This window comes from Oncorhynchus nerka, linkage group LG15 (genome assembly GCF_034236695.1).
Source record: "Oncorhynchus nerka isolate Pitt River linkage group LG15, Oner_Uvic_2.0, whole genome shotgun sequence".
NCBI lineage: Eukaryota > Metazoa > Chordata > Actinopteri > Salmoniformes > Salmonidae > Oncorhynchus > Oncorhynchus nerka.
In genome coordinates this window covers 38,396,276-38,422,779 of record NC_088410.1, presented here as the reverse complement: position 1 = coordinate 38,422,779, position 26,504 = coordinate 38,396,276, and the positions used below count along the sequence as shown (strand labels likewise).

Sequence of the window (26,504 nt, the reverse complement as noted above, 5' to 3'; positions counted from 1 at the left end):
ATTGATAACTATTTTTGAAATGTTGAACACATATTTGATGGAAAATATATGTTTGTTTCTGGACGATGCACAATGCTGCCTTGTTGACATTACAGCGCGGCGCAGATTATGGTTCGATTGGAGTGGGTACACCTCTCTCACCGCTTGTGCCCAGTCGCGTCACTGGCCATGGACAGGTGCGCTGCGGCTCAGGTTAATAGATCGCCCTCATTGGCACCAGCATACCTTTTATTCATTTTGGGAATTTGTATTATACCATGACGTCGTTTTGTTTGTTACTCCAAAGTATTTCCCTAAGTATTTTGACCTTAAAGTTCAAAATGCAGACCTCTGAGTGTTAGTGGTTTCAAATCCTAATTCTAGAAATTGGATTTAATAACCTTCAACAACTGAATGAAACAAACACACACAAAAGGTATAGGACATAGTTCTGTAAAAATAACCAACTTTATGTTCCCTTAGTACTAAGACAGCTTTACAAACAAGATGATATGCACATAACCTTCCTTTGATCTAACATTCTCGTCCAAATGTCAGATCTGTCAGTTTTGGGTGCAAACAGAACCAGACTCGCCACATAAAAACTGCTGCCAAAACAGAAACAAAGGAAGCAGCGTCATTTACCACCCTTGACCGTCACATTCATCTGTAGGCCATGCGGCTCCTCCGAAAAAAACACAAAGCTCTTTATTGGAGCACTTCCTGGCGCTACAGCACTTTTTAAAGTAACCCTTTTGCATGTGCTTTTAACATATCTTACATATAAACAAATAGAAGGATCGTTGGTGGGGGGTGAAGGGAAAGGAAGGGTTAAAAATAATTATTTAATTATTTCAACTTCATGCACGGCTAAACAGAGAGGATAACCAACAACATAAAGCTTGAATTAGCGAGGGAAAAGGAGCAATACCGTATTATTACACAAATGACTGTATAAAATGCTTCCGTAGGCAAAAAATGTGAGTGCCGAATCGGAGGCGCAATTCTCATTTACATATTGGCATTGATTTGGTCGACAAAGCACCTCTCAATCTCACACACACACACAATTGACAAGAGCTCCCAGCTTCTCTTGGCTTTCTTTTTTTCCAAAAACTGTACATGTTCGTTGTTGTGTTCGTTCCTATGTGGCGGCACTTAGTCGCACATTTCCTCGGGGAGCTCATGGGGGTTGAGGATGCCGGGGACTGACATCTGCAGCTTGTGTTTCTCCTCCTGGGCCTGCCGCAGCGACGTCTCCCGCTCCTCCAGGAACAGGTCTGTGGTGTCCTCGCCAGCAAACTCCTAGACAGGGAGTAAAAGAGAGGAAGTTGAGAGTTGAGTGTGAGGGACAAATATGTCCATCTACCATGCTCCAGTGGTTTGACACCTCAGACTGATAGAGTTATTAAGTGTTTGCACCCGTGTGTGTGTGGCTACAAAACCAGAGTGACTCACCTTGATCTGCACCAGGAAGTCCCTCAGGTGCTCCTTGAAAGCAGGGATGTCCTGGTTCAAGCTGAACAGACCTGTCACAAACACCTTCACCTGGGCACTTGAATGGAGAGGAGAGTCAGGATCACAACACATTCACCTACCTACAATAAGTAGATCACTTTCGATCAACCAGTTATTGTCTGTAGTACAAATGTATCCCCAACACCAATATAAAAGAGATGAGGCCCATGAACTACAGGTTCACTGTGGCAGCCATTTGGGCCAGTGCAGTCCATTGTAGAGGAAGCACAGAATTTGACAAGGCTGCAAACTAACAAATCCCTGTCTTAGTGTTCAGAGTAGAGTACAACAAAATGTTTAATTTTAATTGACAGGGGCCCTCTGATACGCAGGCTGACAGACACTTACTCTTGTAGATGGGGGAAGGCCGTCTTGAGCAGGTTGGCCACGTACTCCTGAACGTAGCCCTGATTGTGCTGGCTGGCTGGGTTGAGGGAGGCGCTGATTTTACCCTCCTCCACCAGGTTGAACATGTAGGCCAGGATGGACGCATGCATGGTTAGCCCTGCAGAAAGTCAAGAATAACATCAATTGTACCCACACTTGTCTTGCACTCACCGGTGACACTTAAGCACGTTGTCGTGTCCATCTGCCCTGTCTGTGTTTGACTGCTGCGATGTGACACCAAAGTGAAATATCCCCTTCAGGAATCAAACCATCTAGTGTATAACATGGCCTCTGATTCCTCGCCTGTACCCAACACTTATAACAGTACCAGATGTTTCCGGTGATATTTAACCGTCAGCCACCGACCCCACCACCCTCTCACCTGCTGTGTGTGAGGTATCTGTGACGACAGAGAAGATGTGCTGGAGGATGTCACAGAAGTAAGTCTGGTAGAAGCTCTGTGCGGCAGCCTCCTCCTGGGCCACATTCTGCAGCAGGGTGTAAAGAATCTGCAGACCTGGAGGACGCAGGGATGAGTGGCTTGATGACAATAATAATTCCACAATGTACCATAAGGACTATTTTCCCCAGACTCTGATTAAGCCGTCCTGGACAATAAAGCATTTGTCCATTGAAAAAAGCTTTAGTCCAGGTTTAGAGATCATCTGTGTCTGAAACACCCAAAATATTTGAAATAGAGTTAAGTGAACTGCATTTCACCTCAGATGAGTCTGACAACCTCATTCATCAACACACAGTTCCAATCTCGTGAAAGGCATAGCATGTATCAACAGTTAGGTAAGGCCAAAGCATATGGAGGGTCTTACCAGTGTCTGCAACGTTCCTCATGGTGTGTTTGAAGGCCCAGATAATGGAGTCCAGAACCAGTTTAAACTGGGCCGGGGGAATGGAGAGAAAGGCCGGGAAGCACTGAGAGTTCACCGCTTGGAGGAGGTAGAAGAAATGGGTCCTATGCTCTGGGTACTCCTCAAAGTCCTGGAGAGGAGAAAAAAATTGGGACAATTAAAGTTGGACAATATCAGTGGAATTACTTTCTATAAGGAATAAAGACTAGGACTCAGGTCATATAAAGTATTTTTTATTTTTCCAAGCATATAACTAGCGTCCTGTGTTCAACAATCCTTCAGATTACAACCTTGCATTGGATAGACTTCACCAATTGTCTGTAGTACAAATCTATCCCCTACACCCATGCAAAAGGGATGTGGGGCCCATGAACTACAGGTTCACTGTGGCAGCCATTTTGGCCAGTGCAGTCCATTGTGGAGGAAGCACCGAATTTGACAAGGCTGCAAACTAATACATCCGTGTCTTTCTGTTAATGTTCCTTTGACATCATGTGCAGTCTAAGGGCCACTCAGGCCAGCTAAGAACACAAACTAATTAATAGACTACAGCATTCTAGTATAGTGCTATAATAGTAGAGAAAACATTTATGAAACATACTTTATTGATCATGTTCAAAGTGCACTCGAAGACTGCGTCGAAGATCTTCGGGATCTCCCCGGTGATGTGTCCGCCCAGCTTGTTGACGATGGTCGCCATGGTGCTGAGCACCTCGGGCTCTCTGGCGGCAGGGACGTTGCGCTGGTAGTCGATGAGTACGGCCTCCAGCAGGGGCGGTACAAAGTTCTCCCCCACCTGTAAGAAGCACGGAACATGGTAGAACGTGACCAGTTAATACTGAGCCATTCAGTCTAACGTTAAACAAACTGTCAGATAACTGAGGGCTTGGGGCTACCAGCGAGAGTAGCAGTGGTTCAAGTCATCGGCACCATAGTTATTTTAGAGGAGGAAGTGGAACATATCTTGGTCTGTGATGTGAGCTATTCTCTGCCTCTTCAACCTGTAAGTGGATGAAATAGTTTCAATGGGCATGATGCCTCCGGATGAGGTTGGTGTCCAAGGACCTATAAGGGCTGTGTGGAGTTTAAGCTAGTCCAGACAGCCAGTTGAATCTTTCTGGCTGTCTTTCTGCCTCCGGTTTCTCTATGGTGTGGTTTAGACAGGCCATCTATGGCCTGAGAGATGCCCGCTCTGATCCCACCATTACGTTTAGATTCCTTTTCTTCTTTACTTAACTAGGCAAGTCAGTTAAGAACAATTTAATATTTTCAATTACAGCCTTCTAAGAGGATCTATAGGAGAACCACTGGTCTACAGCATTCCCTATAGGCTACGATTTGATTAAGACAGGACAGACTCGCCATTTGTGGGTCGTTGGAGCGGCTGACCCAACCGGAGATCAGCTTGAGCGTTTCTCTCTTCACCGTCCTCATGCTCCGGATCAGGGGCTGCTTGGTCACCATCTCTCCTAGTAGGACAACAGAGAGAGTTAGTTAGCTAGCATAGGGTTTAGCATGGTAGCATGGAGTTAGCATTGGAGAGCTTAGTGACACTTTAGAAATGTTATGCTGCGTACAAAACAACGGAGAACTCGGAAATCTCCAACTTCGGTGCGTTCAAGACAACTGAGAACTCATGAGAAAAAGAGCCCAGACTGAGAAAAATGGCTGTGAGCGGTCATCCAACACGGAATTTGGGCCTCTTTCTAGAACGCTGACTTTCCGACCTGAAGATCACCGACGGCATGATATCACCTCGTATTTTTCAGAGTTCCCAATTGTCTTGAATGCACCGTTAGAATGGGCTTGTAGTTCTGTGACTGATGCCGCAGCTGCAGACAGTTAAGCACACACACACAAACCAAGACAAACAAGCACCTCAGGCACACATATCAGATAGACCACTCACAGACTAGGTACACACGTCTCACCGTTGGTCTGGATGGCAGAGGAGATGTTCTCACTCAGACACTTGTAGACATTGAGCATGTCCAGGTAGATACGTCCCAGCTGCACCACGAAAGGGTGTCCCACGGCCTTGCAGGCCCGCACGTTCGTCTTCAGGATGCTGCCCAGCTGACGCACTGTCTCTGCATCCTTCAGGATGTCCACATTCTGGAGGGGAGAGAGAGACAAGTCAGTCAAAATGCTTTCACAAGGCCTCCCGGGTGCCGCAGTGGTTAAGGGCCCTGTACTGCAGCACCAGCTGTGCCACCAGAGACTCTGGGTTCGCGCCCAGGCTCTGTCGTAATCGGCCGCGACCGGGAGGTCCGTGGGGCGACGCACAATTGGCCTAGACTTCGTCCAGGTTAGGGAGGGTTTGGCTGGTAGGGAAATCCTTGTCTCATCGTGCACCAGCGACTCCTGTGGCGGGCCAGTGCGACTCCTGTGGCGGGCCAGTGCGACTCCTGTGGCGGGCCAGTGCGACTCCTGTGGCGGGCCAGTGCGACTCCTGTGGCGGGCCAGTGCGACTCCTGTGGCGGGCCAGTGCGACTCCTGTGGCGGGCCAGTGCGACTCCTGTGGCGGGCCAGTGCGACTCCTGTGGCGGGCCAGTGCGCACTAACCAAGGTTGCCAGGTGCACGGATTTTCCTCCGACACATTGGTGCGGTTGGCTTCCGGGTTGGATTGCACTGTGTTAAAGAAGCAGTGCGGCTAGGTTGGGTTGTGTATCGGAGGACGCATGACTTTCAACCTTCGTCTCTCCCGAGACCGTACGGGAGTTGTAGCGATGAGACAAGATAGTAGCTACTACAACAATTGGATACCATGAAATTGGGGATAAAAAGGGGTCAAATTCAACAACAAAAACCAAAAAATGCTTTCACGGACAACATATTGTAAGTCGCTCTGGATAGCTTTTTACTGAAGTGCAAAAAGACGAGGCTTTGCCAGTTGAAACAATTGGGAGAAAAAGCACCGGTAATGATGTTGCTGTAAAACTACAAGGGCCTCTGAAGACAGTGGGTGTTTCTCTTAATTTCTCCATGGCACAGCGGTACAAAGTGGGGGACACTTGTGTTGTTTGGGTTGTGCTGCATGCATACAATGTAAAATGCTTTGAAACCAAGGTTTACAAACACAATCCCATAGTGGAGTGTGACTTACCTTGGTGGCCTGTTGGATGATGCTGTCCCACACCTGGTTGGGTAGCAGCATGTACTTCTCGATGAGGTGCTCCTGCACAGCCTGGTCCGTCTGGGCCCCGATCATGTAGCCCACCGCCTCGTAGAACGTGTGCACCTGAGGCGAAGAGAGATGAGGTGGATTACGGGCATATGAACATCTGCTGCTTCATAACCAACTCCAGCCATTTCACATGACACCTGGAAACAGGGTGCTCCCTGAACTTGGCCAATGGAAACTCAAAACCCGCGTTGCCATTTGAAATTGTTTTTCAACTACTACTGTATTTTGGTTGTTTTCAGGGGCCTGTAGCTCAACTGTGTTACGGATAATCTTGGTGCATCTGTGTACCTGTTGGGGCTGGAGGTCACAGATGATGGTGTTGATGTTGTTGAGGATCTCGTCGATGAAGGGCATCACCTCGCCCACCTGCACCTGGACAAAGTGGCGCCGGCACTTCTGGGCGATCTTGATGAAGGTGTCGCACGCCATGTCCTGCACGCCGTCGTGAGTCTCTGCCGGGAACAATTACGTTCAAATTAAATGCTCAATAAAAGAAACACTGTTGGGGCGTGTTCAGTTGGACACGCTTTGAATCGCAACCCGCAAAGAAGTGTTTCTTATTGGACTAGTCCAGGTAGTCCCTCCCTGTTTGTTGGTTTTCTGTCCAGTGACAAATTAATACAGCCCTGGTATTTTGCATGGATGCAAAATGACACCAAGGAAATCAATTTTCACATAAGACTGAAAACAGTATCCGGTATCTTTTTAAGATATGCAAGTGGTGACCTGAATAAAGTTGCTTACCGTGCATGAACTCAAAGAGCTTGTTAACGACGGTCTTGAGGAACTTCCAGTGAGCTCGGAGGAAGCGTGGGTACTGGCCCACGATGTACATGATGTTTGAGGCGATGATGGCCTTGTTGTCCTTCCCCCTCTTCTGCTCACAAAGACCCAGAAGGTCCTGGAGACATGAGAAAACGACACTTGGTCAATAACACAGAAACGCAGCTCAGTACATCCTGGCAGTCACTCTACAGCAGCATTTACATGTTAAGTCTTGTCAAGTGACTTGGATGTGGAATTTCTCCATAAGTGTATGATTTTTTAAATTTTCTTTTGCCAAATGTCAGTTCGATCAATCACTCCAAGTACCCACTGTTCTGAGTCCGCTGTGTAGACACAGCCCTGTTACTCTGCGCCCCTCATGACACAGGCTCAACACGCACAGTCGGACTGCAACGTCTCAAGGGGCAGGCCATTGAATTTCTGAACAGTAAAGGGAACATTTCTGGTCTAACAGAGAACAAAATTGATGACTAAGACCAGCAACTACTGCATGTGTGTATTGTCCCCTTTAAAGACTGTAGCTACCTGTGAAGGTGCGGTGTGTGTATGCGTGTCTGCAAGCGCTGTGTCCGTTACACAGACTACTACAGACCTTGATGACGGTGACCAGGAACCTCTTCTCGTCCTCCTCGTGCATGGCCCCGCTGATGGAGCCGATGGCCCAGCACAGCGTGTTCAGGTTCCTCCAGGACCACTCTGTCCCGTTGACCTGGTTGTGCAGCTTCTCTGTCATGATGCGCTCCGTGTCCGCATAGTCCAAATGGGTCAGGTAGACTGGGGGGGAGAGGGGGAGGTATGCTAGTCACAGAGAGAGGGAGTATGTGTATCGTGCCCTACCTTATAAACAGCGAACAAAAGTGTGAGGGAGAGATGTGTGCTGAGGTGTGTCACTGACAGATTGATCAATTGTGGAAAGTACATTTGACAAAGGAAAAGATTGAGGGGCAACTATACATGACATCAGACTAGAGAGAGGGTGTGTGTGTGTGAGATGTTTAGACTGTCCTGGGCCAGGCACTCACCCAGTGTCTCTCTCATGTTCTTATAGAGGTTGATTGAGTCTGTGTCCTTCATGAACTCTCGGACCACCTCTCCCTGGTCGTTCTCCACCACCAGCACCTCCTCTGGCTTGGCCATTCGGCTCACCATCAGCGTGCGCACCTGTGTTACCGGGCAGACAAAATGCCAGTGACTATTAATGGACAATCTAAATAAAGAGACACCATGGTGAGGCAGGGACTGTCAATAGGAAACACAGTAGAACGTCAAGGTTGTGTTCAGTAGGGAGAAAACGGTTTGAAGTGGTGGGAACTATATGAACTTGTCCGACTAACACATTGTTGTCTTTTGTAGATTGCTTTGCTAAGGTGTGCCCTATGCCACGACCCTGAAGGACATTGGTTTGGTGGAAGGTCAAAAGTGTGTGTGTGTATCCGTCTGTCCGTCTCTGTATACGTTTCTTCTCACCTTGGAGAGCACGGGCAGGTAGAGGTGCCGGCGTGGGGGAACGTCAAAGTGCTGGCTTCCAGAGAGCAGGGGGGAGGTGGAGGTAGAGAAGGGGCTCTCCCTGTAGAGCTCGGCCGCCAAATGGTTCCAGTACTCCAGACAGATCTTAAAGATCTCCGTCTCCTCCACCTCAGACACCAGCAGCATGTAGTGGAGAGCCTGGAGGGGGGGTGATTAGAACAGAAGGTAAGGAGAATGATTAGGATTGGGGGGCTAGCTCCATTTCAATGGTGTGTGACTTGAGGATAAAAACTAAAAGGGGAAAAAAAAGGTAAAAAAAAAAAAGAAAAGAACTTGATGTCAAAGGCATGAACATCACCTCCACAAGTGTCTCCCTAAGATTGGGCCTCTTCTCGATGAGCTGTCCGTGCTCTTTCAGGAAGGTGCAGAGGAACAGGCTGAGGTTCTGGATGAAGTTCTGCTCGTCGTCCTTGCCGTTGGAATATGCCAGGCGGATGTTGGTGTTCAGGGGGAGCATCTAACACGAAGAGAGAGACCGGTGAAAATACAGATTCTTTGATGCGCCAATTACTGTTAATACACACATTACATTTTATGTACAAATGTAAGCTAACTTCTTAATAGTTCTTATGATGCCTGCAATATGATCGTTGTTGAAACATACGGTCTGCAGTACCCGGTTTTAAAAAAATATATGTAACCCATCGGTTTGTCCTGGTCCATCATTTGGGTACCACTGCTCCAACAATTTTGACAGTAGGCTTAACTGGCCAGCAGATAGAGCTATGTGTACCCGCTTGAGCAGACATGGAGTGTAACCGTTTGAGCAGACATGGAGTGTAACCGTTTGAGCAGACATGGAGTGTAACCGTTTGAGCAGACATGGAGTGTAACCGTTTGAGCAGACATGGAGTGTAACCGTTTGAGCAGACATGGAGTGTAACCGTTTGAGCAGACATGGAGTGTAACCGTTTGAGCAGACATGGAGTGTACCCGTTTGAGCAGACATGGAGTGTACCCGTTTGAGCAGACATGGAGTGTACCCGTTTGAGCAGACATGGAGTGTAACCGTTTGAGCAGACATGGAGTGTACCCGTTTGAGCAGACACGGAGTGTACCTGTTTGAGCTGACACATGGTGAGCGTGAAGAGGTTGACAAACTGCTCCTCGTACTGGTTGACGCTCACACCGGCGATCTCCGTCAGACACTTCAGCGTCACGTTGCGGAACATGGGTACGTTCAAGAACTGGGAACGGACGAGAGGAAAAAGAGGTTAGTCAACATGGTCGCATTCACTAGGCACCAATCAGGAGAAAACTGACTGAAACATGGGACTACTTGAGCTTGTCCAATAAGAAAAGTGTTGGACCGAAGTTGAGTACACAACAGTTCACCAGACAAAACTGAATCCAAACATCACACTTGATTTGATGTGCATTTTACACTCTGTACTTTGACACATTTGCTGATAACGAAATCTGAAAATACTCTGGATACATTCAGTAATATAAGAATATTCCTAGAAAATGTGTGGTAGGTGCAACATAAGACAAAAAAATGACAAAGGTTTGAGTGAGAGGACTAACTAGTGTCTCCAAGTGGCCACACACCTCTCAAAGAAGAATATTCAACTCTAAGCTTCTCTTTTTTTTTTGCTCTCCTATCTGTGCTGTTGAGGAACTAGAGCAAGCACACTTGTAGTTTAGTCTTGAACTCTAGTTCCTCCATCGCACAATTACTATTTTGGTTTACGCAATCCAATAACATCCCATTATAAAACGCCATCTGGATCAAGTGGGTATGTTTTGAAAGCTTGTTCTATTGCCAACGTGACAAGCTGTTAAAAAATATGATATTACAGTGTTCATAAGGCAATTCAGAGAAACAGATCATTGTTTTAGTTCACATAGAAAGGAGTCATCAGTGCATTCAGGTGTGTGTGCTGCTGCAAATTCCCTTCACAATTAACATAGGCTCATTCTGTTCAGGACAACCCAGGGTATGACGCCATGTCATCTTGTAACTGTACATCAAACATAGTGATCATAAATGTTGACACTATATGACAAGAGTTAATTGATTTGGAAATGTGAAGTGCACATTTGGAAGTGTTTGGCTTACATGTATGACAAAGCGGTATTTACTATAATCCTCATGCCTCATCTTTCAAAATACATAGTCCTCTTAATTTACAGCATTTCCCTCAGTCAGACAACGACAAAAAAATCTAAAGTTCTCCAACTACCGGGAGCAGCTTCTGGCCGCACGCGGTGCTCAAGTTCAGAATAGAGCGCTGTGAAGTGCAGAGCCAGAGCTCTGACTTCATGTATAACATTTTACTGTACAGACCCTACGTTCAAATTTAGGCACTTATTAGTGGCCAAATCTGCCATTTTCAGCCTGTATACATACGGGCACAAGTGTATGAGTGTTTGCAGCAGACCAAGTCGCCGAAGCAACAAGGTGCAAATGCCTCAACTTTCACTATATTGTTCCTCCGGTACTTACGCACTTGCAAGCAAAACCAATGCAAGTGCGCCTTTGTGAGAGGATGCCTATAGTTTAACTGCTGTTTTGAGTTTCCACAAGCCGGTATTTCTGAATCACAACAAAAACACCATAAAATTGCCTAGGGAGATGTTTCAATGGAACCGAGAAGTAGTAATAAGTCGATACTTAGTCATTTAATTTTCAGTATGGGGACAGGTGCAAGTGAGTCATCAGGAGTTGAGTTACCTTGTACACCAGAGTGCTGATCAATTTGGTCTCAAATATGTACCCCAGGGGGATCCAGTTCAGGAAACGCAGGAGAGTCTCAAGTGTGGCTTGGACCAGAGGGGCATTCTGGGAGTTTTCCTGCAGAAAAAGTTTACATTTTACATGTTGGGTATTCAACATGTCAATTTCATATCAAGAAAGTTTAGAATCCCTGAGCCATTTGCTTACCATGACAAACTGGCAGAGCTGGAATATTTGTGAGAATTCATTGCACATGCTGAAAGAAAAAGAAAATCATTACTAAATAGCATGTCAGTGTACAATTCCATCTTATCTACCCATGCTTTTAAATAATATAATAAAAACCTTACAATTCAGTTGCCATGAAGAGACTGGTAATGACATCAACCACTAATACGTAGGAAACAGAGTCTTTGCAATATACAGTACATCTCCAAGCAGCCAAAGCATTTACTGTATAAATAAGCATTTAATTGTACTGTGTACACTACATTGTATCCTGTGCATATGACAAACGTTAGTTATTAGGTAGCTGGACGTTACGTACCTGTCCTTCAGGTGCTTGGCCTTGACCTGGGTCATCTGTCCACTGGAAAAGTCAAAGACCTCCTCACTTAGCAGCTTGAGGATGATCATGTTGTTCTGACACAGGCTCTCGCTGGTGCGGCTGGCACCCACGATGTCACTGATGAAGGTGGGCCAGTGCTTGGGCCACTCCTGCTTCAGGATCTACACAAGCAGAGGAGACGCGCTGAGTTTGATTGTTTCGGTTTTAACCATTTGTAATGACAGGACAGACGCGTGTTTCCTAAGTTCTTTTTTTTTTTTTTTTTTACCTGTACGAGGATCATGTTGAGTTTAGCAATGTACACTCCATCTTTCTGAAACACACAGATGAAAAATACAGATGAAATTTGGGAACGAGGACAGAATTTCAACACGGAAAACATTGCAGTGAGAACAGAGTCAAAAACACAGGAAAGACTCTTTACCTCAACATTTGCGGCGTCAGATGAGGTCTTGATAATCAGACCAACGACATACTTCTTTATTCCTGAAAACATTGCAGAAATGTTTATGACTCGACATTGTCAAAGATCAAATGTTTGTGTCTGCATAACACGGCACATTAGCGATATAGTCTAGCCACGTTATTCCCTTATCTTAATGTCGCTGTTCATTCCCAAGCATGGCCCTAATATAGTTGTGTTATTCCAAACAGTCTATGCAGCGGGTGTTACCTTCACATTGATTTCTTGGAAGAATCTTCCAGCGTGTTTTGATCACAGTCTCCAGAATTTGCAGTGCATAGTACTGGAATGAAGAGGGAGAGGCTTAGACTATCAGGAAAAACATAACTCACAACGACATCTCATTTCCACTAAGATGACAGATCTTGTATATACAAATGACATAAAAAGCTAACAAATAAACAAGAGCCACGCATCTCTATGGATTCAACTGGACTGCCTATGCCTGGCTGTAATGATATGCTTTTCAATGTTGAGAGAGAGATATATATATGTGCCCTGGTTAGAGGATGTAAACCGATCACAAGGAATGCATCACTGGCACACATACTTTAGTCTTCATGTTCTGAGAAAACTCCAGGATGGTGTCGACTCGTGTCCATGCATCCGGGTGATCCTTCAGGTTGGTCAGCACCTCCTGTGCCATGCGTTGCTGTGGAAGAGGAGAGAGAGAAACTGTTGAGAGCTGTGTGGCTTTAAAGGTCTAATCCAGTTGAAATAACCCGGCCACTGTTGTTGTTAAAAGCTAAAGGATGGAGAAATGTAAACACACAAATTCATAGCGAGAGCAATGGATGCAAGGACTGTTCAGGCTATACAGTGTTTTTTTATGTTTACAAACATGTTAGTAAATTATGTTTATATTTTGAGTAATAACGGGGTAGTTGTCTGGCTACCCAAACTCCTTGCTCCGGCCAAATCTTACATAACGCCCACTGACCTTAGTTTTTTCTTCACAACGAGTCTGGATCTGAGTACCTCCCAACAATTTCTAAATTGGAAAGCTATTGTAGACTGTAGGATTGGTCCCATAAACCAAAGGGTTGGGCGAGAGCCAGAACACATGTGGGTAAAGCAACTGAAAATTCAGTATTGGCTTTGATACTCAGTCAATTAGAGATGATCCAATCACTGATTACTTTGTTGTTGTACAAAACCCCTGATTTTCAGACTGAAGTATGTAGCGAAAGAAAGAGCAGCATTAGGGCAAAGAGCAGCTCTCACCTGTGATCCAATGTCATAGTACATAGAATTGACTACATTGTCCAGCAGATTGATGTCCAGCTTCTGACTGAAGTCTAGCAGCTGTCTTGCTGCATGATCCGCCAACATTGTCATGTTTGCTGGCATAGAGCTCTAGGAATGGAGGTGTGAAGGGAAACATGAGAACAAATGACAGAACTTAACTACATACACCTGTAAATAAAACCTGACCAAAACAAATGGCTGATGAAATATATGCCACTGTCCCAATATATGATTTTCACTCCCTAATATTGCTACACCCACCCACATATAACAACGGCGAAATACTGAGTGTGAGTAAAATTGCGACATCACTCGCAAGCCTGTAAACTTTAATAGATAGGCAATTGCGACACCATGGACCACAAGAGGTACATATGGCGCGTTCAAGTGCTAATCGGAACTGGGAAAATCGAAAATGTCCGACTTGTAATCTGGTTTGAGTTATACACGTGCCGGGTTCAACCAGCTAGCAACTCGGAAATTTCAGCGTTTTCTAGTTCCGACAAGCACGTCAACGCCGCAATACAGCAACCCCTCCCTCCATCCAGCAATCCAAGAGTACTACTACGGCTAGTCGATCATGTTAGCTTGCTAGCTAACGTTACTGTTTCATTTATGGTTAATTTAGCGTTTACTATTGTTAGCTAACGTTACCTCTATTGTGAATACCACATAGTTACGTATACATTAACTGACCTCAAAGTTGACACAGGTTTAGCTACATTATCGCATATACTAACGTCTGGCTAATGTAGCCATGTTAAGTCTAAGATAATCAATTAATTGACTTCACTAACTCGTGTTAACAAAATATAAAGTAATATTCACAATAATAGCTAGCAAGCTAGTTTGCTATAAAAACAGCCAGCTAGCTAAAGCTAGTTAGCCAGCTAGCTATTAGCATATGCTAACGTTAGCTACATCACCATTCAAACTTCAGATTCAACCCATTTGAGTTACACAGCTAGCTACCAGACTCACCTTATTTCTTTAGTCTTTCCGTTGTAATGAAAAAATAAGACTTGGCTCTGATTTTAAAACTCTCGTCTGGCACACGTTCCAGTGTGTTTGACATTCGCTAACTAGCTTCCTGGCTAATTAGCTAGCTAGCCAAATGATTTATGTCCTGATAGCACGCCGTTAGCTGTATGTCCTGCCAATGAAGCGAAGTTTCAGTATAATTTACATTTAGTAATTCACCATATGTCAAATAAATGTAACAGACTAGTCTAGAAGTATCTTTGCAATGATTAAGTCGTTGCGGACGGCGAGAAATGTTATCAAGTTAGCCTGCTGTTGCACAAGCCAATGATGACTTAGCTTCCCTTGGCTGGCTAGCTAACAATTTACGGAGTCACACGTATTGCGTTATTCCGGTTCATAATCACAAAGTAAAATAATCTTGAGTTTATTATTGGTTCTATTCGTATATAATATTTGATAGCAGGGCTGTGTAAGCTAGCTCTTCATCTCATGCTTCAAACCCAAGACCGGTTGAAACCGGTTAAGACTGGGATATTCCATCTAGGTTTTTCGGCCCATGGCGCCGCGTAAAATTTGGACTATGTGCACGCCCTTGAGGGATCCGATTGGTTTGTCATAAAATGGTACAAGGGCTGTCCTGTTATTTTACAGGCCAACGATGCTGTCAATCAAAATGAACATCCTTCCTTCAGTACCCATGCGGCTGTGTTTTCCGTTGGTTTGGGGGGTCAACACACCCCAAAACATATATAATAATGTACTGTACATAGACTTGAAATCACTTTAATAATTGAGCACTAGTAACTTTAACAATGTTTAAACGTTTACAAACTGCCCTACTCATCTCATATGTATATACTGTATTTTAGTCTGTGCCACTCCGACATTACGCCTCCTAATATTTATATATTCTTTAATTACATTCTTTTACTTTTAAGTTTCTGTTTATCAAATCAAATTGTATTTGTCACATGCGCCGAATACAAAAGGGTCTAAAACTTACAGTGAAATTCTCACTTATAAGACCATAACCAACAATGCAGTTTTGAGAAAAATAAGTGTTAAGTAAAAAATACAAATAAAAAACAACAAATATTTAAAATAGCAAGGCTATATACAATGGGTACCGGTACATAGTCAATGTGCTGGGGCACAGGTTAGTCGAGGTAATTGAGGTAGTATGTGCATGTAGGTAGAGTTAAAGTGACTATGCATAGCTAATAAACAGAGAGTAGCAGCAGTGTACAAGAGGGGTTGGGGGGACAATGCAAATATTCTTGGTAGCCATTTGATTAGCTGTTCAGGAGTCTTATGGCTTGGGGGTAGAAGCTGTTAAGAAGCCTTTTGGACCTAGACTTGGCGCTCCGGTACCGTTTGCCGTACGGTAGCAGAGAGAACAGTCTATGACTAGGGTGAATTGAGTCTTTGGCAATTTTTAGATCCTTCCTCTGACACCGCCTGGTATAGAGGCCCTGGATGGCAGGAAGCTTGACCCCAGTGATGTACTGGGCTGTATGCACCACCCTCTGTAGTGCCTTGCCGTCGGAGGCCAAGCAGTTGCCATACCAGCCAGTGATGCAACCAGTCAGGAGGATGCTCTCGATGGTGCAGCTGTAAAACATTTTGAGGATCGGAGGACCCATGCCAAATCTTTTCAGTCTCCTGAGGGGGAATAGGCTTTGTTGTGCCCTCTTCACGACTGTCATGGTGTGTCTGGACCATGATAGTTTGTTGGTGATGTGGACACCAAAGAACTTGAAGCTCTCAGCCTGCTCCACTACAGCCCCGTCGATGAGAATGGGGGCGTGCTCAGTCCTCCTTTTCCTGTAGTCTACAATTATCTCCATTGTCTTGATCACGCTAAGGGAGAGGTTGTTATCCAGGCACCACACGGCCATGACTTTGACCTCCTCCCTATAGGCTGTCTCATCTATTAGTTTAATTCTTATTTACATCGTTGTGTGTATTGTTGTGAATTGTTAGATATTACTGCACTGTTGGAGCTAGAAACACAAGCATTTCGCTACACCCGCAATAACATCTGCTAAACATGTGTGTGTGACCAATAAAATGTGATTTGATGATTTATTGCCAAATTGTTTTATGACAACTAAACTCAGCAAAAAAAGAAACGTCCCTTTTTCCGGACCCTGTCTTTCAAACGATAATTCGTAAAAATCCAAATAACTTCACAGATCTTCATTATAAAGGGTTTAAACAATAAACAATTAATGAACATGCACCTGTGGAACGGTCGTTAAGATACTAACAGCTTACAGACGGTAGGCAATTAAGGCCACAGTTATGAAAACTTAGGACACTACAGAGGCCTTTCTACTGACTCTGAAAAACACCAAAAGAAAGATGTCCAGGGTCCCTGCTCATCTGCGTGAACGTGCCTTAGGCATGCTGCAAGGAGGCATGAGGACTGCAGATGTGGCCAGGGCAATAAATTGCCATTTCCATACTGTGAGACGCCTAAGACAGGGAGACAGGACGGACAGATGATCGTCCTCGCAGTGGCAGACCACGTGTAACAACACTAGCATAGGATCGGTACATCCGAACATCACACCTGCGGGACAGGTACAGGACGGCAACAACTGCCCGAGTTACACCAGGAATGCACAATCCCTCCATCAGTGCTCAGACTGTCCGCAATAGGCTGAGAGAGGCTGGATGGAAGGCTTGTAGGCCTGTTGTAAGGCAGGTCCTCACCAGACATCACCGGCAACTACGTTGCCTGGACCAGACAGGACTGGCAAAAAGTGCTCTTCACTGACGAGTCGCGGTTTTGTCTGACCAGGCGTGATGATCGGATTCGCGGTTTTCGTCGAAGGAATGAGCGTTACACCGAGGCCTGTACTCTGGAGCGGGATCGATTTGAAGGTAGAGGGTCCGTCATGGTCTGGGGCGGTGTGTTACAGCATCATCAGACTGAGCTTGTTGTCATGGCAGGCAATCTCAGCGCTGTGAGTTACAGGGAAGACATCCCTCATGTGGTACCCTTCCTGCTGGCTCATCCTGACATGACCCTCCAGCATGACAATGCCACCAGACATACTGCTCGTTCTGTGTGCGATTTCCTGCAAGACAGGAATGTCAGTGTCCTGCCATGGCCAGCGAAGAGCCCAGATCTCAATCCCATTGAGCACGTCTGGGACCTGTTGGATCGGAGGGTGAGGGCTAGGGCCATTCCCCCCAGAAATGTCAAGGGGACGCAGGTGCCTTGGTGGAAGAGTGGGGTAACATCTCTCAGCAAGAACTGGCAAATCTGGTGCAGTCCATGAGGAGAAGATGAACTGCAGTACTTAATGCAGCTGGTGGCCGCACCAGATACTGACTGTTACTTTTGATTTGAACCCCCCCCCCTTTGTTCAGGGACACATTATTTCATTTCTGTTAGTCACATGTCTGTGGAACTTCTTCAGTTTATGTCTCAGATGTTGAATCTTATGTTCATATAAATATTAACACATGTTAAGTTTGCTGAAAATAAACACAGTTGACAGTGATAGGAAGTTTCTTTTTTTGCTGAGTGTAGTACAGAAATATAAATATCCCATAATGTACATGAAATACATAACACCTTTATGTTCCCAAATGTGATGTATATACGCAACGATTGAAAAAAAGTATGATCCTGAAATATATAGCAAATGTTAGGCTACATATATTTAGTCACAAAACATTAGACAAATAATTGTCGAAAGAAAATGTATCACAAGCATCCAAATGTAAGTGGTCAACCTATTGTATTTCCTGCAAAGTAGGATATCACAAGACAAAGAGTACCCTAAACTGTTCAATGTGATCCTTTTTATAACCATAGCCTAGTACTACAATTCACTCTGGTCTGTCTCACACAACAAAATAATGTAATAAACATGAAATTCCCCATTATTACTGTATGTATACAGATATCCTACCATGCATTTATTCTTTTTTAATAATAGAAGCATCTCGACCACTGTGTGTCAGTGTTGTAGACGTTCACCTCAATGTAGCCCTGCCTACCTGTCAGAAAATGCACTCCTTTTACTTTTTAGTCATCCTCATTACTTTTCTTTTCCGCTATTGCTGTGTTTCCCTATCCCTCTCTGACTTCGGACTGTTTCGGCTGTGCTGGCCGCTTCTATAGCTTGGGCTGCTCTGGGTACTCTCGGGCCTTTTGAGGATGTCACTCCCTTTATTCTTTTCATCGTCCAGGGGCAAGTAATGCTCACTGGCATCTGAGTAATGGTCATCGGCATCTGAGTAATCGCAATCATCTGAATAACGCCCAATATCCGCCCTCCCCCGCCCTGCTTCGTCATGGCCTTCATCCTCATCTTCTTTTTTGGACTTTAATTCATCTTTCTCAGCCTCCTGCTCTCCTTCCCGTTTTTGGTCAGCAAAGCTGTCTTCATAATCGTCTGGGTATTCATCCTGGAAGACCATGTTGTAAATAGCCGGTGTATCTGTCTCGTCCTTTTCACTGAGAAAACAAAATGAATAAACACTTAACACAAAAAAATATAAACTCTTATACCATGGCATTGTTGAATACTCGTTTCTGATGGACTTGAAGGGCATTCTAGAGCGTGCATTAATTATGTCAGCACGGTAGAATTCAATAGCTTTAGTTCATTCTTACATGTTCTATGTTTGAGCTGCTTTTGAAACCAAAAGTCAAACTGAAAACATTATTGGCATTGTTGAATTCGATTTTTAGAAGAGCAAGCTAATGGTGTGTTTGTAAATTAAATCTGGAGTGCCAGAGTGCGCTCTGAGCGTTCGTAAATTCAGAGCGTGTCGCTCTCGGAGCGCACAGTGGACGCTCTGGCCAAGGAGAAACATTGATCCAAGCGTTCTGACCTCACAACCGCAGTCAAGCACCCAAGCTAACTGCTAGCAACTTCCAGACACAAATGAGAGAACACCTCACTGACCATTTTACACGCCCTAGCAGAGCTGGTTCGTATGTTTTCATGTTATCCAGAGCGTTGGTGACTGTAACTGTACTGCTGGCAACAATTTAATTCTGATATTTTTACTAACACCGGGGCCATATTCAACAGGTATTGAACGATCGCAAATCCATCAGTTATTCTGCGCTAAAACTGATGGTTTAGCTAGCTAAACTAGCAAGTATGTTTGACTAATGATTTTGACTAATGAAGTATGTTTACAAAATGTATAATTCACTGTCATTGAGCCAGAAGTCTACCTTTGTTTTGGGTCACTGGAGGAGGTGGTCCAGCATGCAGATTCTTTGCCACCTGGCTGCTGGGACTTGGGCACCTTGCCACTGACAAAGTCCTCACTCACTCCACAGCCTCGCAGGGTGTCTGTGTAGCGCTTCTCTGCAGCGTGTTTGGCATTCATCTGTCAATAGACAGAAGTGAAAAATAGCATACATCATGACCAGCGATGGGAAAATAGTTAGTCATACCTTTATTATTCATGCAATATACACTACCGTTCAAATGTTTGGGGTCACTTAGAAATGTCCTTGTTTTTTAAATAAAAAATGTTGTCCATTAAAATAACATCAAATTGACTGATGTTTGGCAGGTACTATTTAATGAAGCTGCCAGTTGAGGACTTCAGAGTCAGAGTGTCTAGTAGAGGTCGACCGATTAATCGGAATTGCCGATTAATTAGGGACGATTTCAAGTTTTCATAACAATCGGAAATCGGTATTTTTATTTATTTACCTTTATTTAACTAGGCAAGTCAGTTAAGAACACATTCTTATTTTCAACGACGCTTCACCTTGTCAGCTCGGGGGATCCAATCTTGCAACCTTACAGTTAACTAGTCCAACGCAATAACGACCTGCCTCTCTCTCCTTGCACTCCACAAGGAGACTGCCTGTTATGCAGTAAGCCAAGGTAAGTTGCTAGCTAGCATTAAACTTATTTTATGAAATCAATCAATCATAATCACTAGTTAACTACACATGGTTGATGATATTACTAGATATTATCTAGCGTGTCCTGCATTGCATATAATCTGACTGAACATACAAGTATCTAAGTATCTGACTGAGCGGTGGTAGGCAGAAGCAGGCGTGTAAACATTCATTCAAACAGCACTTTCGTGCGTTTTGCCAGCAGCTCTTCGTTGTGCGTCAACTAGTGCGCTGTTTATGACTTCAAGCCTATCAACTCCGAGATGAGGCTGGTGTAACCGAAGTGAAAAGGCTAGCTAGTTAGCGTGCGCTAATAGCGTTTCAAACGTCACTCGCTCTGAACCATCTAGTAGTTGTTCCCCTTGCTCTGCATGGGTAATTCTGCTTCGATGGTGGCTGTTGTCGTTGTGTTGCTGGTCAAGCCCAGGGAAGGACGGAAGCTATACTGTTACACTGGCAATACTAAAGTGCCTATAAGAACATCCAGTAGTCAAAGGTTAATGAAATACAAATGGTATAGAGGGAAATAGTCCTATAATTCCTATAATAACTACAACCTAAAACTTCTTACCTGGGAATATTGAAGACTCATGTTAAAAGGAACCACCAGCTTTCATATGTTCTGAGCAAGGAACTGAAACGTTAGCTTTCTTACATAGCACATATTGCATTTTTACTTTCTTCTCCAACACTTTGTTTTTGCATTACTTAAACCAAATTGAACATGTTTCATTATTTACTTGAGGCTAAATTGATTTTATTGATGTATTATATTAAGTTAAAATAAGTGTTCATTCAGTATTGTTGTAATTGTCATTATTACAAATAAATAAATAAAAATTATTGGTCCTCCAATAATCGGTATCGGCGTTGAAAAATCATAATCGGTCGACCTCTAGTGTCTAGTTTGTAAAACAAATGTCCTTGTCTTCTTGCTCAGTTGTGCACCAGGGCCTCAGACTCCTTTTTCAAGTTTTATAGCTTCTTTAAATCAGCACACCAGTTATCAGCTGTGCTAACATAATTGCAAAAGGGTTTTCTAATGATCAATTAGCCCTTTAAAATTATAAACTTGGATTAGCTAACACAACATGCCATTGGAACACAGGAGTGATGGTTGCTGATAATGGGCCTCTGTACGCCTATGTAGATATTCCATTACATTTCCATTTCCAGCTACAATAGTCATTTTCAAAATTAACAATGTCTACACTGTTTCTGATCAATTTGATGTTATCTTAATGGACAAAATAAATATATTTTTCTTCCAAAATCAAGGACATTTCTAAGTGACCTCAAACTTTTGAACGGTAGTGTATATTTATTGTGTGAATGAGTGGTGTGAGGAGATATGGAAAGGATGCCACTTATAACTACTGAAATGCAATCCATGTCATGTCACTCCACGACTCACACGCGTGTGTGTGTGTGTCGTCTCTGGTCACCTGTGCAACCTGCTCCAACAGCAGAGGCCTCCCCTTCACTCTCTCCTGGATTTCCTTCATCTCCTCCTGGTACTCCTTCCTCCGCTGAAAGTCCTGCTTTCTGTTTGAAACACACAGACAACCTTTCACCCCTGTCATCCCACAACCCTCAGCCCTGAAATAACCCTCAGCCCTGACCTATTCAACAAAAACATCACTTTTACAACCACAGCTTACTATTACTGATATGGAAAACACAGTCATAATTGAGACTATTGAGGCAATGTTCAGTTCAGTCTTGCATTTCCACTCATCATTTTCATATGAAAAGACCCAGATACATCAGATTGATAAACTGTTTGGGGGGGGGTTCGTACTGGTCTCAGGTGGGGTGAGTTTCTTGGTTGCTACAAGTATAATTATAATGTTATGGATTTCTATATGGGTACCTGAACTGCTTGAGCTTGGACTGGTTGGTCTGGGAGAGGGGCACGTGGGCATCATTGGCTTGGGCGCACTTCGAGACCACCTTTGCAAGCTTCTTCTCTCTCTGCTTCTGTCTCTCACTCCATCTCTCCTCCTCTTCCTCTGCCTTCTTTCTCTGCTCAAGCACCTTTCTACTCAAGGAGACAAGGCAGTCATCGATGACAGGAAGTCATTGGTGGAGGAAGGACTTTGTCAAAAGAGAAAATGAAGGCCAAGGGCACTAGAAGTAGGACTAGGGGGGGTAATGTCAGAGGTTGGGTATTTTATTGTTTTGGAGCTGGGAGTGTATAGGAAGTCCACAGGATTCAACAGACAAGGGTTTCAACTTTCAGGCCACAACTATTCCTAAAAAGAGCAACTAAAAGGTCTTCTGAGGCTCTGACTAGCTTGTCTAAAAAGGAGACGCCACTTGCTATTCTATGTGGGTAGTACCTTACAGCCTCTTGGCGTTTTTTGCTGGCATCGGTGACTTTGGCAGGCAGCTGTTCCAGACTGCCTGAGAGGGAGGAGCAGAGGCTAGAGTTGTGTGAGTGGACGAGCCCAGCTGTGCTGACGTAAGGCCAGCGCTTGGCCCGGGGACTCATCTGCTCCTTCTCGATCTCGGCCAGGATGCGTTCGCGGTGCGAGGGGATCTGTGACGTCCGGAGCTGGAACGGCTCGCACGTCGTCAAAGGCTTCACGTCGCGCCGGCTCTCCAGCTGCTTCCTGAACCTCCTGTAGCTGGCGTCGAAGTCGGGCACCACCGGGTTTATCTTAGGCCTATAAGGGGCCCTGTTGTCATCCTCGGATCCAGCGGTGTCCCCCCGGGCTCCATCCTTAGCATGCTCCCTTTTGCTAAGGTGGCGTGCCAGCATGCTGGGTGGCATGGAGGCGCTGTGGAGCAGCTCCTGGGCCCTCATCTGCATCTTGATGGCACGGTACAGCTGCTCCTCCTTCAGTTGCTCGCCTGTAGCCGCCTCATACACGGCCTTGGGCACGGGCTTGGCCCTGAATGGTCGGACTCTCTCCTGGCTGATTTGCTGGAGGTTGCTGAGCTGCTCCTCTCTCTGCTCCCTCTTGAGACGTTCACGCTCCAGGAAACTGAAGGGCTGCTGGGTGGAGCACAGACGCTGCTGCTCCCGCTCGTGCATGGCCCGCCGCGCCTCGTCGCGTTCGTGGAGCTCCTCGTATGGGGGCAGGCGGACGTGGACGGGCACGGAGCTTGCACGGAATTTGTGCTGGCACTCTGTCAGCTCCTCCAGCTGCTTCCGCAAGGCCGCGTTCTCCAGCTCGATCTCTGACCGTGTCTTCACACCTTTCTGGCCCTTCTGGTTCTCCCGCAGCGTCATGTGGAATGGCTTGGGGACGGTCACTCTGGGTTTCCAAGGCTCGTGTTTGACATCTTTGCACCCTTGCTTCTGGTCCTTACCCTTGATGCCTTTCTTGTGGCCCCCAATGAGGCTCTGGAGGGAGGATGTGGACGGGTGGCGCTGGCGAGGCGACAGCTTGAAGTCATGCCACATGTTCTTGATGTGCTCTTTGGGGGAGGACTGCAGACCCTTCTCCACGTTGTTGACTACAGCACCTTCCTCGTCAGATGTGTCCGATAGCCCAGAGCCCCTCCTCAGCTCCAGAGCCGAGTGGGCCTTCCTCAGACGCCTCACGGGCATGATCTTCGAGTACGATCTGGTGAGCGAAAAAAACATTTTTACACCATTAGAATATGAATTGACTGAGTACAGTACACCTTCCAGAAGCAGATATAATGTACCCTACCAACTTCAGCATATTATCTTGGTGGTTAATCAAGAAAAACAACCAATTCCAAGCAAGAGCAACAACACACCTGTGTGCCTGTGCCCCCTGCACGTTTTCCGAGGGTGGTGCACCTTTGGGCTCCAGCTTCTTGCGGTACATGCCCTCTAGCTCGGCCATGGTGCGGAGGTGGGCCCTCTTCAGCTCCTCCAGCTTACGATAGTACTCCTCGTTGGAGAAGTAGAACTCACGCAGGTCGATGTGGTCCCCCGTCACTCGGTAGTCTTTGATCATCAGGGATCTGCCCTTCCCGGGGGCATGCCCATCACCGTAGTCAGACCTCGAGTCGTCATACTGCAGCTGAAAAGTCAAAGAACGTCAATAAAAAAAACATTTACGTTGTGCACGAACTGTAGAAAATGTGTCTGTGGAATCCATTCCATACAAATAATAAATGTTGCCTACATTTTGCATTGGTCAAATGCAAAATCGACTTCGTCTCGGGCCGTAACAACACCTGTGCCAACATACCCTCCAAACACTGGCTTCTCTGGCATTATCACTTAAGTAAGCAATTGGAAGCAAAGGGTATCTTGGATAGGATTGTGGCTCCAGGAAGAAAAAGCCTTTCAACTGTATTTCTATGAAGCCCCATATATGTTAATATGCCAAATGCATGGAAGTGTATCATCGTGTAAGAGTAGCACTGATGACTGGACGTGTTGTAGATGGTTAAAGCATAAGGCCTAATATGAATTGAGTAGAGCATAATATGAGATGGCTACTTCATGCCTAAGCTCATTATCCCCAGCTCTGTGGGTTTGGATGACCTATCCATATGGTCACGCACAGAAGGTGGGGTGATAATGGAAGGAGCGTGTGTTCAACTGTCACACTAGCTGCTCTGCCTCCAACCATTTCGATCTTCTTTCCTTCCGGTGATGAATGGATGAGATCCAATCATACATTTACAAATATTAAGAAAATAAGTCTAAAGCTTGGACAAGCAATTCTAACGAGTATCCTACTGATTACGGTACAAGCCAGATCAAAATGAATGTACTTTCTAAATTTAAAAAACTATTTGGAGATGCCCAGATGTAGGGCAAATCCTTGTCCAGTGAGGAAAATAAAACGGGATTTGAAATCATGTTGTCCAAAGGAAATTAAGAATTTAGGATTACTGGCACTGTGACGTCAGCGTAATCTAGTAAATGAGGGAAGCCATAAATAGGTCAGTAACAAAGTATGCAGGTCAAATCTTCTCCCACACAGGCAGGTTGACCTGAACAGGCAAATCTCTGTAGTAACATTTGAGAACAACAGACATTTTATGAGAATCCACCTACATAAGTAAATGCTTCACCTGCATTTCCCAATCTTCAACATGAGTCTGACATGAAAGATAATTCAAGGCATATCCACTTAAATTTACATCACTATCCAGTGTCATAGGCTTGTATAGGCTATAAATGATGCCGAGTTACATCAATTTAGATGTTTGGTAGCAATGTATGATCAATATGTTGTATGACTAAGCCATCTAGCAGATCAATGAGGGAGGATCCAAGAATTAGCCTATTATGGAATGAAGAACCAGAAATAATTAAATAAAAAACGCTGGCTTCCTATGTGCAACTGGTGTTCTATTTGTCTTCAGATCAACATAATGAATGAGGGTATAACGGTGATGGATTAGTTAGTCGGATGAATGGCATCTCGGCAAGTGTCGGATAGTGTCCTCTTTCCACCCGTATGATGGATTTCATCCAATCATTTAAGAATATTTATGGATGCTTAGCTCAGCTTTCAAATACAAAACTCATCTGCCTATATCTTACCTCTTTTTCGTAGTCTCGATTGTCAATATGACCAGCTACTGACGAATATGGAAGGGTTCGCTGCCTTTCATACAACGCCAACGGAGCCTTGGTGTGTGGGTCTACCGGCGTTTTCAAACAGGAGGTCACAAGGACGTTGGCGCGATGGCCATTCGCCATTGTTTCCCCTGTTCTTGCTTTCTTTGTCAAAGTTGAATCTAATAGAGACGCTGCAACTACTTGGCAAAAGCTGGCAAAAGCACAGCAGATGCTCTCCAGAGCACCAGCATCGTGTGGTTGTAAAGGAAATTACTAGCTGTTTCAGGAAGTATTCACTTCAGTTTCTTTTCCTTGAAATCCGTTAGGATATAAATGCTAATAAATGTAAATCTAACGGATTTTTTGTTGGTAGAGTATTTAATTGTCTTAATATAGTTAATTATATATATAATAGTATATATTATATAGTTTATTTTTGCAAGGTATGAAAATGTGGTGTTTTGTTTGTACATTTACATTTGTGAATATGACATTTGGCCAAAATAATAAGGAAATTACATAAAATTGTTTCAACTTATTTCTATCGTAAGTAAAGAATCCAAGCAGTACTTCTCTCCATAACAGTGCAAAATCGTCATGAATGTGTTAAGTTATAAATGTACTGTTGTCTTGCCACGGATTCCTTACATGAATACAATGCCAAAAAAAGATGCTACACGTTTCTGGGTGGTCATTACAAAAGGTAACGTTACAATTATATATTTTTAATCTTCCTCATATAGAAGTTGGCAGGATAATATTTATCAATCATTTTAAAATAAACTTCCTTCATTTTGTTAATAAGTATGTGTGTGTGTGTGGCAACATTCAACCTTTTTTTTCCAGTGGTGGAAAAAGTACCCAATTGTCATACTTGAGTAAAAGTAAAGATACCTTAATAGAAAATGACT

The 26,504-nt window shown here is 44.6% G+C and overlaps 2 protein-coding genes and 3 non-coding genes across 5 annotated transcripts; all 5 read right to left on the bottom strand.

The window, feature by feature from the left end:
* Positions 1-428: 428 nt before the first annotated feature.
* Positions 429-14,741, bottom strand: xpo1a (exportin 1 (CRM1 homolog, yeast) a). Its single transcript, XM_029624834.2, has 25 exons — positions 14,192-14,741; positions 13,187-13,318; positions 12,513-12,614; positions 12,173-12,245; positions 11,924-11,985; positions 11,768-11,812; positions 11,479-11,660; positions 11,139-11,187; positions 10,929-11,048; positions 9,310-9,438; positions 8,550-8,708; positions 8,192-8,389; positions 7,747-7,885; positions 7,317-7,498; positions 6,683-6,839; positions 6,227-6,390; positions 5,858-5,992; positions 4,682-4,865; positions 4,113-4,219; positions 3,352-3,546; positions 2,712-2,880; positions 2,267-2,401; positions 1,846-2,002; positions 1,438-1,534; positions 429-1,284 (listed from the first exon to the last, which is right to left on the bottom strand). Exons 2-25 carry the CDS (start codon positions 13,310-13,312, stop codon positions 1,138-1,140), a joined length of 3,213 nt encoding a protein of 1,070 aa, XP_029480694.1. The 5' UTR covers positions 13,313-13,318; positions 14,192-14,741; the 3' UTR covers positions 429-1,137.
* LOC115104441 (small nucleolar RNA SNORA5) lies at positions 1,611-1,745 on the bottom strand. The gene has a single exon (XR_003859744.1). It is a non-coding gene; the product is annotated as a small nucleolar RNA SNORA5 (small nucleolar RNA).
* On the bottom strand, positions 3,063-3,199 carry LOC115104442 (small nucleolar RNA SNORA5). Its single transcript, XR_003859745.1, has one exon. It is a non-coding gene; the product is annotated as a small nucleolar RNA SNORA5 (small nucleolar RNA).
* Positions 7,001-7,133, bottom strand: LOC115104451 (small nucleolar RNA SNORA17). The gene has a single exon (XR_003859754.1). It is a non-coding gene; the product is annotated as a small nucleolar RNA SNORA17 (small nucleolar RNA).
* A 2,964-nt stretch (positions 14,742-17,705) lies between the features above and the next one.
* On the bottom strand, positions 17,706-25,867 carry fam161a (FAM161 centrosomal protein A). Its single transcript, XM_029624401.2, has 7 exons — positions 25,576-25,867; positions 23,826-24,094; positions 22,433-23,665; positions 21,964-22,131; positions 21,536-21,635; positions 19,404-19,561; positions 17,706-18,671 (listed from the first exon to the last, which is right to left on the bottom strand). The coding sequence occupies exons 1-7, from the start codon at positions 25,732-25,734 to the stop codon at positions 18,269-18,271; spliced, it is 2,490 nt and encodes an 829-aa protein (XP_029480261.1). The 5' UTR covers positions 25,735-25,867; the 3' UTR covers positions 17,706-18,268.
* Positions 25,868-26,504: the final 637 nt, after the last annotated feature.

Bases quoted from the DNA above. Each gene is read 5' to 3' on its own strand.
- xpo1a (XM_029624834.2), bottom strand. From the start codon at position 13,312: ATGCCAGCAAACATGACAATGTTGGCGGATCATGCAGCAAGACAGCTG. The intron at 11,661-11,767 runs GTAAAAAAAAAA...CTGCTTGTGTAG, and splicing joins TCAACATGATCCTCGTACAG to ATCCTGAAGCAGGAGTGGCC. The intron at 7,886-8,191 runs GTGAGAAGAAAC...CCGGTAACACAG, and splicing joins ACCTGCCCGTGCTCTCCAAG to GTGCGCACGCTGATGGTGAG.
- fam161a (XM_029624401.2), bottom strand. From the start codon at position 25,734: ATGGCGAATGGCCATCGCGCCAACGTCCTTGTGACCTCCTGTTTGAAA. The intron at 23,666-23,825 runs GTGTGTTGTTGC...TTCGCTCACCAG, and splicing joins CAGGGGGCACAGGCACACAG to ATCGTACTCGAAGATCATGC. The intron at 22,132-22,432 runs GTACTACCCACA...CTCCTTGAGTAG, and splicing joins AAACGCCAAGAGGCTGTAAG to AAAGGTGCTTGAGCAGAGAA.